The sequence below is a fragment of the Ascaphus truei genome, chromosome 3 (genome assembly GCF_040206685.1).
Source record: "Ascaphus truei isolate aAscTru1 chromosome 3, aAscTru1.hap1, whole genome shotgun sequence".
Lineage (NCBI taxonomy): Eukaryota > Metazoa > Chordata > Amphibia > Anura > Ascaphidae > Ascaphus > Ascaphus truei.
The window spans coordinates 2,704,202-2,715,828 of record NC_134485.1 but is presented as its reverse complement, the minus strand read 5'-3'; the positions used below and the strand labels follow the sequence as shown (position 1 = coordinate 2,715,828).

Below are 11,627 nucleotides of genomic sequence, written 5' to 3'. Positions count from 1 at the left end.
CATTATGTGAAATGTTATTTTATTTTGTTCAGGTTTCACATAACGATGGTACCTGAAAATTTAGGACCCAAGCGGGGTCATTGGGAATCCACCAGAGGGAGAGTTTAGCAGGGTCCCCCCTGACTACTATTCTGCCCAATGGCTGGCAGTAAACCCTGGTACTATCAGGTTGTCAGTAGTTGGTATGGCGTTTTCCCCCTCACCTTTGGTACTGCACTTGAGTGACAGCAGAGGGTGGTACATCCTGTTGTAGCTGGGACAATGGGGTGCCTGCCTCCTGGCTGTACTTAAGGGCAGGACCATCCTAAAGTGGTTGTTCCTTCCCACTGAGGAAGGTAGGTCACACAACTGGGAGCCTGAGATTGGGACCTACCCATGTGCTCTTCCCTTCGGGTTAGAGTGAGTGTTAACTATACCTCTGCCTCTGCTAGTGAGGTGGGTAAGAGCTAGGACGGCTGCGGGTGCCCTTGACCTGTAGTGACAGTCCATGGACCATCATCCAGTGAATGTTGACAGACGGTATCCGGCAGAAGACTGCTGAGTAACGGTTACTGCAGAGTGTAGTAATAATACAATATACCTCCTGCCTGGTGCGTAACCTTACTGGGGGGAGAGGTAATAGTTCTACAGTGGAATATCACCTTCAGTTCATGGAGTCCACGGCAGATGGAGGCACAGCCCTGCTAAGGAGATATGTAGGGTATGAACCCCAGAATCCTGTTCCTGTGTCACTACTACCATAGGCGAATGACTCAGCCCTCCTGTTGCCAGCAGGTATATGCACCATACACCCTGTAATGGCCCCTATCTGCGATTGGGTGGGGGAAACACTATAATAAAAGGTTTTTCCCTGATGGACGTTTGGAGAGCGGAACATCTGGGCCAGAGGGACTATACCTTTTATTTCAACCCCCCCCATCAGACCTACTCAAGAACAGATTATCTATTTGTAACAAAAAATATTCTCCAGGCCTCTTCACATGCAGATTTCGGGCCCATTACTTGATCAGACCATGCACCAATTGATCTCACCCTCCCCTTTGTCAAAAACTATTCTTTCTGCTGGAGACTGAATGACTCACTTCTAAACCACAAGAAAAAAAGAGTGATGTAGAAATAGCGCTAAGGGGACAATATTATGTAATAGGCCCTAGCTAGGGATAAACCTTCTATTGGGGTACTTGGCAGCCTGAAGAAGTGTGCGCAAGCGCACAAAACGCGTAGGGTGTTTCTAGTAGCTTGTTTGGACGATTTGACGAAGAGGAACGCTGAGATTCTGGCTCTGAGGTACTGGAGTAGTAGAAGGAAGGATCTTCGCCCAGAAATCCCACCTACCAGTAACGGAACATCCGGTGACGTCACTTCCGGTCAGATGAGCACGGGAGCACGGAACACGGAGAAGCACGCCGGTCTACTACACTATCCAGCCAGAGGAGGATTGACTCCATCCCTCACCTGATACCCACTGCCTGTAACCAGCAGCCATCCTTTACATCTGACCACTTAAAGATTGAGGAACTGCAAAGTCACCTCCTTGGACACTGTCTGGAATTCCCAGGACTATTATCCATTTGGACTCTCAAGGCGCCGGTATCTCTTTTGTTTCTCACTTCTAAACCACCCTGAAATAGAGAACAGAATTAAGCGGGCCCTAAAAGAATTTTTCCATTTTAACAAAGACTCAGTTTCCTCCTCGGCGATGCTCTGGGAGGCCCATAAGGCCACGATCAGGGAGATTTTATTTCCATTGCATCCCATAAGTTAAAAGGCAAGTTAAAGATATACAAAGAACTAACCAATAAAATTATAAACCTAGAACAATTACATAAAACTAATCCAACAAAGAAACTGCACAAATCTCTGGTTGCGGCTAGATCAGAACTAAGACAAATTCAGATAGAAGATGTGTAGAAAGCCCTGAAATGGACGAATCTCCTAGCCCCCCTTTTTCCTCTACCTCCTCCTCATCCCCTTGCCCCTCCCTTTATGTTGTCCTCTCGCCTCTTTCTCTCTGTGTTCTTCCTCCTTGTTCCTACCACCTCTCAACATAGTACAGCTCAACCCCGTTATGGCGTGATCCTCTACAACGCGGATCCACTTATAACGCGGTGATAACGTTTAAAAAAAAAAAAACACTTCCAGGATTTGCCATGTCCGGACACACACACACACACACACAAACACACGCGCACACACACAATGAGTACTGTACATGGACTCTGTGCGGCCTCCATTCACCCACCTCACCCGTGTTATAAACATGCAGCGCATCCGTGATCCCCTCGTTCCCGCCCCAAAGATGATCATGAGTTTCCGGATAGCCACCACGTGGTGCCCATGCCGGGAGCATGGCACCGGACCGGTAAAGGAGGATACCTGCCTCTAGTTCAACAGGACAAGAGCCGCCATCATAACCCCAGCCACTTCCGATCCTTCATCCCTTAATGCACCAGGGCCAAGGGGGTCAATGCCAGGGCAGCAGCAGCGGGGGAGGCGGGGTCAGGCCCGTAACCATGGAGACACCTCGTCCAAGTGACAGAAGGAGACATGTGACATGAGAGCTTGTCTTGGAACCTGTGTACACCTGGTGACGGATAGATACATGAAACTGTCATCAGCATCATCTGTTTACTTCATATCTTTATATCTACATTGCACAACTTGATGGAGATTATTGTCCTTTTCCCCCCACCGCGATCCCGGTTATAACGCGGTCGTATCGGGTGGACCCCGAGAACTGCGTTATAAACGGGGTTCAGCTGTATATACTTTACCCAGTAAGAGCCAATCCCTCAACAATAACCGAAATACTGTGGACTTAATGTCTAATTATCTTTCATTTAAGTATATCCAGATTATAAGTATTTACCCTAGAGTGTTTCCGGTGGGGAGCCAAATGTTGCAAGTTGGGGAAAATGGGGGGAGAAGTATGGAGGGATTTTATATTATATTAATGCTTGGGAGAGAATTTGCCTACCTCCTCAGGTCCGGACAGGTAAGAAGTCTCATCCTCCCTCCCTGTATAAAAATATTAATGTGGGGTGTTGGGATTGTTGGGTTTTAATTGTTTTATTTGTTGTTGCAGCTAGGCGGGAAGGTGTTACGGTGGGAAGGGACCCCGGTGGATGTTGTCTCCTTTGGGGGAGATCTTAGGCTCCGGCCCCAGTGTCGGCTGCTGCACGCACGCCTGGCAGGCTGGCGGCGTGTGCAGCGGTGCAAACCGCGATTTCCGGTCTGTGACTGAGCTGCAGGAGATTGCGACGGGGGGTATGGCGGGGAGCGGCCATGACATCACCTAGCTGGTTCGCCCTCATTGGCTGAACGGCCGGGGGGGTGGGGGGGCGTGGCCAGCGCTCTGTCACCAGTTCTTAAGACAATTTTCTTGTCTAAAGAAAACCTAGTCGAGCAACGTGGCAGCAAATTGCGCGCCAAGGCAGCTAGTGGGCCCGGCCCCATTGACGGGCAGTTCTTGTTCCTGCAACGCACGCCATAGCCTAAGGTACCTCCAGTGGTTGTTTTGAGGAAGGTGGGGTAAAACTTGATTGGCAGCCGTTACGGCAGTGACCTTCTTTACAAATAGATGTGCAAGCCGGGGTTATGGATGGGTTTCAGAGCCACTCAGCGAGGTACCCTAGTTTTAGTTATATTTTGTATATACTGTAACAAAGCAATGACCTTTATCTCCCAGGAGTGTGCATTATTGAATGAAGATTACTTTGTAGGTTCAGTTCGCACACACCCCCCCCCCCCCTCACCCACCAGGGTTCCAGGTATAAGTAAGTCAAGGTTCTTTGCTACGATTGTGCTCCGGCTGAGCTGGTGAGTGATTTTGGGTGTTGCTATATGAGGAGTTTGGGAAAGAGAGCGCAATATTATACTGGGATGTATCAACATTTGTGTTTGTAACTGCTGCATTTTCCCTCTCATTTTGCATCAGTTAAATCCCCCAATGCATACGGCCCATGTAAGCTCAGAACCCAAATCCACCACCATATATATTGTGTCAAAAAGAGCGTTACTAGGATTGTGACCTCATGTATTGAACAAGAGACAAAGAGGCCCAGTGCTAGATATAACTTGACATATAATATAGTTAGATACTTATCTGTTTATCTTCTCATACACAAGGCTCATTTAGTCCAGTTCTTTGGCCAAAGTACTTTAATCCTACACCCATACCACGGTGTGGCTCATCTGTACGGCCTAAGGCTGCTGCCCCTGCTGCCATTACAGGCCGCTCTCCCTGCATTAGGGAGGCTGGGAGCTTTGTGCAGGTGCAGCAGAGATAGGAGATACAGGTGGGCCACACCGTGACGTGTGGTGTAGGCTTAAAATACGTTGTCCAAAGAAATTAAGTAAATGAACCGTGATAATGAGAAGATACAGTATACAGATAAGTATCTAAGTATATAATATGTCATGTTGGATGTAGAACTCTGACTTTTTGTCTTCAGTTTAATCCTACAAGTTAACGTGCTTTAAACCAATGTTTCTAAGAGATCCCTGTCTTATGTAATTAGCCAGATTGACACGTTTCATGCACTGCTCATCTGCAGTATACTGTATCAGTGCAAATGAAAATGATCACCTTGTAACATATGCCCCAATGGCCTTGTTCAATGACAGGGTAGTAGATCCAGGTAACAACCCACCTGTTGTGGTAGTGTGCTCAAGTACAACAAATGAATTAAAAAATGCAGGTTTTCATTAAAGTATCACAACTGCAAATTAAACGTTCACCAGATTTGAGAAAGAAATAAATTCACATTCACCTTAATATCAATACGTCATTTTGTTTTAAAATGAAGACATATCACAGTTTATATATATATATGAAACCCTCTTATCCCCCACCCGAGATGAGATTGGGGGGGTACACTCCTTCTGGTTACTGTACACGGTCTTGGTGCTGTGACCTGCTGGCAAACAGGAGGGCTGAGGGCTCCGTGGTGTTGTGGGGAGAACCAGGAAAGGGACAGGAGGTGGTGTGGGACAGGTTACCTTTCCCTTGTTCTCTCTGGGTGGTGCAGCGCCTCCAGCCAGTAGGGATCCTCTGGGGTCTCCAGAGGAGAGACCCCCACTGACACTCCTTTCTCCTCACACCAGGAACAGTGATACACACACAGCAGCTTCTTTCTGTGGTTCTTTATTCAGAGCAGCATACACAGCATACAGTAGTACAGCATAGGCCTGATATTACTTCTCTGCCATTCTGCTCATGGCAGCTTGATTCTCCTCCCTCCCCACCCAGGTGGGTAGGAGGGAGAGCGCTATTCTCTGTCCGGCTTGATCAATATCTTCTCTCAGACTAACTGATTTCTCTCTAACTGATCACTTATTTTAGGAAACATGTCTCAATTTGAATATCCTCAGGGAGTGTCTCTAGCTTTGAATCATTACAACTCAAAGCTGGATACCGATTGGCTCACCTACATCAGGGGGTGTTCCAACCCATATCCACCCTTTGGATTAACATGCTCAAGGTTGCTTAGGCCCGCCCCTGAATATTGCTACAATACTCAGAGCTGAAATGCAAACAGGCCAACTGAAGGAATTAACTTTTCCACTGCCTGTTCTAACAGGACTGACAGAGGAAAGGCCCAGAAGTAGCAATAGCTGCCGAAGGCCAGGCTATATATATATATATATATATATATATATAGTATCACAGTATGGGTGTCTGACATTATTATTTGAATGTTCTAAATATTGCACTCACAACTCTGTTTTGTTTGTGGTCTCTGTGAGCCAGGCACCTGCTAGGACGAGTTATGAACATGTCTGAGCAGCCGCTGGGAGAGCACCCAATATCCAGGTGGAACAATTTCCTCACCCTTTCTCGAATCTGCTTGGTTTTTACACCATAAACAATGGGGTTAAACATGGGTGGCAGCAGCAGGTAGAAATTTGCCATCAAGATGTGGATGTGAAGTGGGACATTTTTGCCAAACCTGTGGACCACAGATGAGAGAACAACTGGGATGTAGAACACAAGAATGGCACAGATGTGGGAGGCGCAGGTACCAAGGGCTTTGAGCCTGGCTTCTTTGGAGGTCAAGCGAAAAACAGCGCGAAGAATAAGGATGTAGGACCACACAATGAACACCAAGTCCAGCCCTACAATGAACAGAGCCACCACTAACCCATAGATGTTATTGAAGGTGGTGTCAGCACATATCAGCTTCACTACAGCCATGTGTTCACAGTAGGAGTGATGGATAACATTGGCTGTGCAGAAGGGCAGTCTCTTGAGAAGGAAAGGTAATGGAGTCATTAATGCCACTGCTCTGCTTACAGACACCAGACCTATGTAAGAGATGAGCCGGTTGGTTAGCATGGACGTGTATCTCAGAGGGTGGCAGATCGCAAGGTATCGGTCAAATGCCATGGCTAAAAGAATGGCAGACTCCATTATGGCAAATGAGTGGAGGAAGAACATCTGGGTGAGGCAGGCAGCAAAGTAAATCTCTTGGGAGTTGAACCAGAGAATCCCCAGCATCTTGGGCGTGGTGGAAGTGGATAGCACCAAGTCAATGGCTGATAACATGCAGAGGAAGAAGTACATGGGCTCATGGAGGCTTCGTTCTATCATGATGATGGACAGAAGAGTGATATTTCCTACCACTGATGTGATATAAACCAGAGAGAAGACAAAAGCAATGTGGATGTAGAATGTTTCTAGTCCAGGGATTCCCAGCAGGAGGAACGTCGGAGGGTTAGAACCGGTGGTATTTGGCAGATTCATGGTGCATTGTATTATCTTAACTTCTTGAAAAGCTTTTTTCCTGGGGGGGAAAAAGGATAATACAAATGAAAAAAGCTGGAAATATACAGCTAAAAGCAGACAACAATATGTACCCCAGTTACACTGTAGAGTTTTGTATACACAGTTGTACAGTATGTGTAAAAGAATCCTATGGTTTGTATCATTTGCACAAGAACCTATTTATAGTTAGGTCTTGTGTTGCTGTTTTCGGTCACTCTAAATCAACATTCTTATGAATTACAAGTAATATTTATCAAATCAACAGTACTGTACAATTTTAAAAACAGTCACATTTTAATATAGCCCCAGCAGGCAGCAGCTGTCCTTCCATGAAGACGGCAATGGCTCCTCTCGGGGCATCTGTGACTGCGCCTGCACTCCTGGAGGGGCGCGAGCGCACTATTACTATCATGATACATTTCATGATTTCCTCAATATACACATTTCCTCAAACGACTATCTTTACTAATTAACCCCTCCAGTGCCCTAATGACGTACAGCGGACGTCATGTCCCTCTGCTCCTTTTCTAGGGGCTTATGGAGCGGACCCTCCCCATCCCTTCTGGGACGGTGACGGAATCCCCGGAAGAGATCATGTGATGGCGTCACCGAGCAGTCACATGATCCATCAGTGCTGGATGGTCATTGGCCACAGAGGTGTCAGAAACTCTGGCACGCAGGGGGTTAACTCCCTCTGTACTAGGGCCATGCCTGTTTATTATACCTGTGGCCATTAAAACATTCCAAACGTCCCCTTGCTCACGGTTTAGACAGTTCTGCACTTACATAGTTACATATAGTTATATAATACAGTAGATGCGGATGGGGAAAAGACATATCCAGGTGTAAATATTTGAACTGAAATCATGTTCCTCTGTTTTCTGCACTAGCCTCTTGTGTGGCACCAAATCAAAAGTCCTGGGGGGGAAATCTGATTAGAGAACATTAACTGCGTTGTCGGTCTAATTTCCTTCTTATTTCCTCAAATAAATTAATAAGGTTAGTTTGGCATGGCGTATCCCTCATATATCCATGCTGACTATTACTAATAGTTTTGTTATCCAAAAGGTATTCCTGAATATTATATTATCCCTTAATAAACGTTCAGGTGCTTTCCCCACTTTTAACGATCAGCTTAGTTTGTACTGTAATTCCCGAGAAGAGAGAGAGATCAGCGCATGGAGGGGGAGAGATCAGCACAGGGAGGGAGAGAGATCAGCACGGGGAGGGGGAGAGATCAGCGCAGGGAGGGGGAGAGATCAGCACAGGGAGGGGGAGAGATCAGCACTGGGAGGGAGAGAAAGCAGCATGGGGAGGGAGAGAGAGCAGCACGGGGAGGGAGAGAGAGCAGCACGGGGAGGGGGAGAGAGCAGCACGGGGAGGGAGAGAGAAAGAGATCAGCACAGGGAGGGGAGAGATCAGCATGGGGAGGGAGAGAGATCAGCACGGGGAGGGAGAGAGATCAGCGAAGGGAGGGGGAGAGATCAGCACAGGGAAGGGGAGAGATCAGCACGGGGAGGGAGAGAAAGCAGCATGGGGAGGGAGAGAGAGCAGCATGGGGAGGGAGAGAGAGCAGCACGGGGAGGGGGAGAGAGCAGCATGGGGAGGGAGAGAGAAAGAGATCAGCACAGGGAGGGGGAGAGATCAGCACGGGGGAGCAAGAGAGATCAGCACGGGGAGGGAGAGAGATCAGCACAGGGAGGGGGAGAGATCAGCACGGGGAGGGGGAGAGATCAGCACGGGGAGGGAGAGAGATCAGCACAGGGAGGGGGAGAGATCAGCACGGGGAGGGGGACAGATCAGCACGGGGAGGGAGAGAGATCAGCACAGGGAGGGGAGAGATCAGCACGGGGAGGGAGAGATCAGCACGGGGAGGGAGAGAGATCAGCACAGGGAGGGAGAGAGATCAGCACGGGGAGGGGGAGGGATCAGCACAGGGAGGGGGAGAGATCAGCACAGGGAGGGGGAGAGATCAGCATGGGGAGGGAGAGATCAGCACGGGGAGGGAGAGAAAGCAGCATGGGGAGGGAGAGAGAGCAGCATGGGGAGGGAGAGAGAGCAGCACGGGGAGGGGGAGAGAGCAGCATGGGGAGGGAGAGAGAAAGAGATCAGCACAGGGAGGGGGAGAGATCAGCACGGGGGAGCAAGAGAGATCAGCACGGGGAGGGAGAGAGATCAGCACAGGGAGGGGGAGAGATCAGCACGGGGAGGGAGAGAGATCAGCACGGGGAGGGAGAGAGATCAGCACGGGGGAGCGAGAGAGATCAGCACGGGGAGGGAGAGAGATCAGCACGGGGAGGGAGAGATCAGCACAGGGAGGGGAGAGATCAGCACGGGGAGGGGGAGAGATCAGCACGGGGAGGGGGAGAGATCAGCACGGGGAGGCGGAGAGATCAGCACGGGGAGGAGGACAGATCAGCACGGGGAGGGAGAGAGATCAGCACAGGGAGGGGAGAGATCAGCACGGGGTGGGAGACATCAGCACGGGGAGGGAGAGAGATCAGCACAGGGAGGGAGAGAGATCAGCACGGGGAGGGAGAGATCAGCACGGGGAGGGAGAGAGATCAGCACATGGAGGGAGAGAGCATGAGACTTAGATATGAAACCAGGGATAATACACACGGCTACTCTAGCCAACGCACCTTTCTCCTGCGCAAGGTACAGGCATACCCCACTTTAAGGACACTCACTTTAAGTACACTCGCGAGTAAGTACATGTCGCCCAATAGGCAAACGGCAGCTCACGCATGCGCCTGTCATCACGTCCTGAACAGCAATACCGGCTCCCTACCTGCACCGAAGCTGTGCGCAAGCGGGGAGACTGTAGAGCCTGTTACACATGCGTTATTTACATCAGTTATGCACGTATATGACGATTGCAGTACAGTACATGCATCGATAAGTGGGAAAAAGGGAGTGCTTCACTTTAAGTACATTTTCACTTTACATACATGCTCCGGTCCCATTGCGTACGTTAATGCGGGGTATGCCTGTACTTTCAATGAGTTACTATTAACCCCTTACTCAATTGAAATCATATCTATATGCTGCTGCCACCACCTAAGAATTATGCAAATAAAAATACGTAAATTTAATATATCTGCCAGGGTCTCTGTTTATAATAGAAAAAACTATGCACATAACAAACAAAAATCAGCTGCAGTAAAATGTGTTGAAACCTGATAATCAGAATACCTGGCTAAATCTTGCGTATGTATTTTGTTCCCCATTGAAGCAACATAAGAAAACCCCATCGTAAATCAGCTGCGAGATCGACGGTTTTACAACAGAGGGGAAAAAAATTCTACCAAATGGTGTTTAAGTTTTGCCTCAATATATAAACACACTCACAGTGAATTCTTCTCTAGTACTAAGACACATGAGTAGCATCAATAGATTCAGGCGGTCATGACGGGCGCAATGAGACCATATATCTGTCAGCCTGTGATACTATCAGACACTCAATGACCAACAGACACAGCTGAGGAACAAAAACCTATCAGGGCTTAACATAGTGACAATGTGTGTCCAAAGAGAGAGAGGTAGAGACAGACATAAGCACTAGCATTATTGAATTGATGAGAGAGAGAGAGAGAAGGGGGGGAAAGAGAGGGAGAGATGGATGAGAGAGAGAGAGAGAAGGGGGGAAGATCAGCACAGAGAGAGATAGGGGGAGAGAGATCAGCACAGAGAGATAGGGGGAGAGAGATCAGCACAGAGAGATAGGGGGAGAGAGATCAGCACAGAGAGATAGGGGAGAGAGATCAGCACAGAGAGAGAGGGGGAGAGAGATCAGCACAGAGAGATAGTGGGAGAGATCAGCACAGGGAGATAGGGGGAGAGAGATCAGCACAGAGAGATAGGGGGAGAGAGATCAGCACAGAGAGGTAGGGGGAGAGAGATCAGCACGAAGAGAGATAGGGGAGAGAGATCAGTACAGGGAGATAGGGGGAGAGAGATCTGCACAGAGAGATTGGGGAGAGAGATCAGCACAGAGAGATAGGGGGGAGAGATCAGCACAGAGAGATAGCGGGAGAGAGATCAGCACAGATATAGGGGAGAGAGATCAGCACAGAGAGATAGCGGGAGAGAGATCAGCACAGGAGATATGGGGGGAGAGATCAGTTCAGAGAGATAGGGGAAGAGAGATCAGCACAGAGATAGGGGGAGAGAGATCAGCACAGAGAGATAGGGGAGAGAGATCAGCACAGAGATAGGGGAGAGAGATCAGCACAGAGATAGGAGAGAGAGATCAGCACAGATATAGGGGAGAGAGATCAGCACAGAGATAGGGGAGAGATCAGCACAGAGATAATGGAGAGAGATCAGTACAGAGAGATAGGAGGAGAGAGATCAGCACAGAGATAGGGAGAGAGAATCAGCACAGAGAGAGAGGGGGAGAGATCAGTACAGAGAGATAGGGAGAGATCAGCACAGAGAGATAGGGGGAGAGAGATCAGCACAGAGAGATAGGGGGGAGAGAGATCAGCACAGAGAGATAGGGGGAGAGAGATCAGCACAGAGAGATAGGAGGAGAGAGATCAGCACAGAGAGATAGGGGGAGAGTTCAGTACAGAGAGAGATAGGGGGAGAGATCAGCAACAGAGAGAGGGGAGAGAGATCAGCACAGAGATAGGGGCGAGAGATCAGCACAGAGATAGGGGGAGAGAGATCAGCACAGAGATAGGGGAGAGAGATCAGCACAGGGAGATAGGGAGGAGAGAGATCAGCACAGGGAGATAGGGGGAGAGAGATCAGCACAGGGAGATAGGGGGGAGAGAGATCAGCACACAGAGATAGGGCAAAAGAGATCAGCACAGAGATAGGGGAGAGAGAATCAGCACAGAGATAGGGGGGAGAG

General features: G+C 48.8%; 1 protein-coding gene across 2 annotated transcripts in view; it reads right to left on the bottom strand.

Moving 5' to 3' along the window:
• Positions 1-5,144: 5,144 nt before the first annotated feature.
• LOC142491237 (olfactory receptor 52K2-like) overlaps positions 5,145-11,627 on the bottom strand; it is an 18,893-nt gene continuing 12,410 nt past the window's right edge. For both annotated transcript variants that reach the window (XM_075593505.1, XM_075593506.1), the window contains one exon: positions 5,145-6,785. In XM_075593505.1, coding sequence (XP_075449620.1) covers positions 5,690-6,785 — 1,096 coding nt within the window. In that variant the 3' untranslated portion in view covers positions 5,145-5,689. The remainder of the gene's footprint in view (positions 6,786-11,627) is intronic.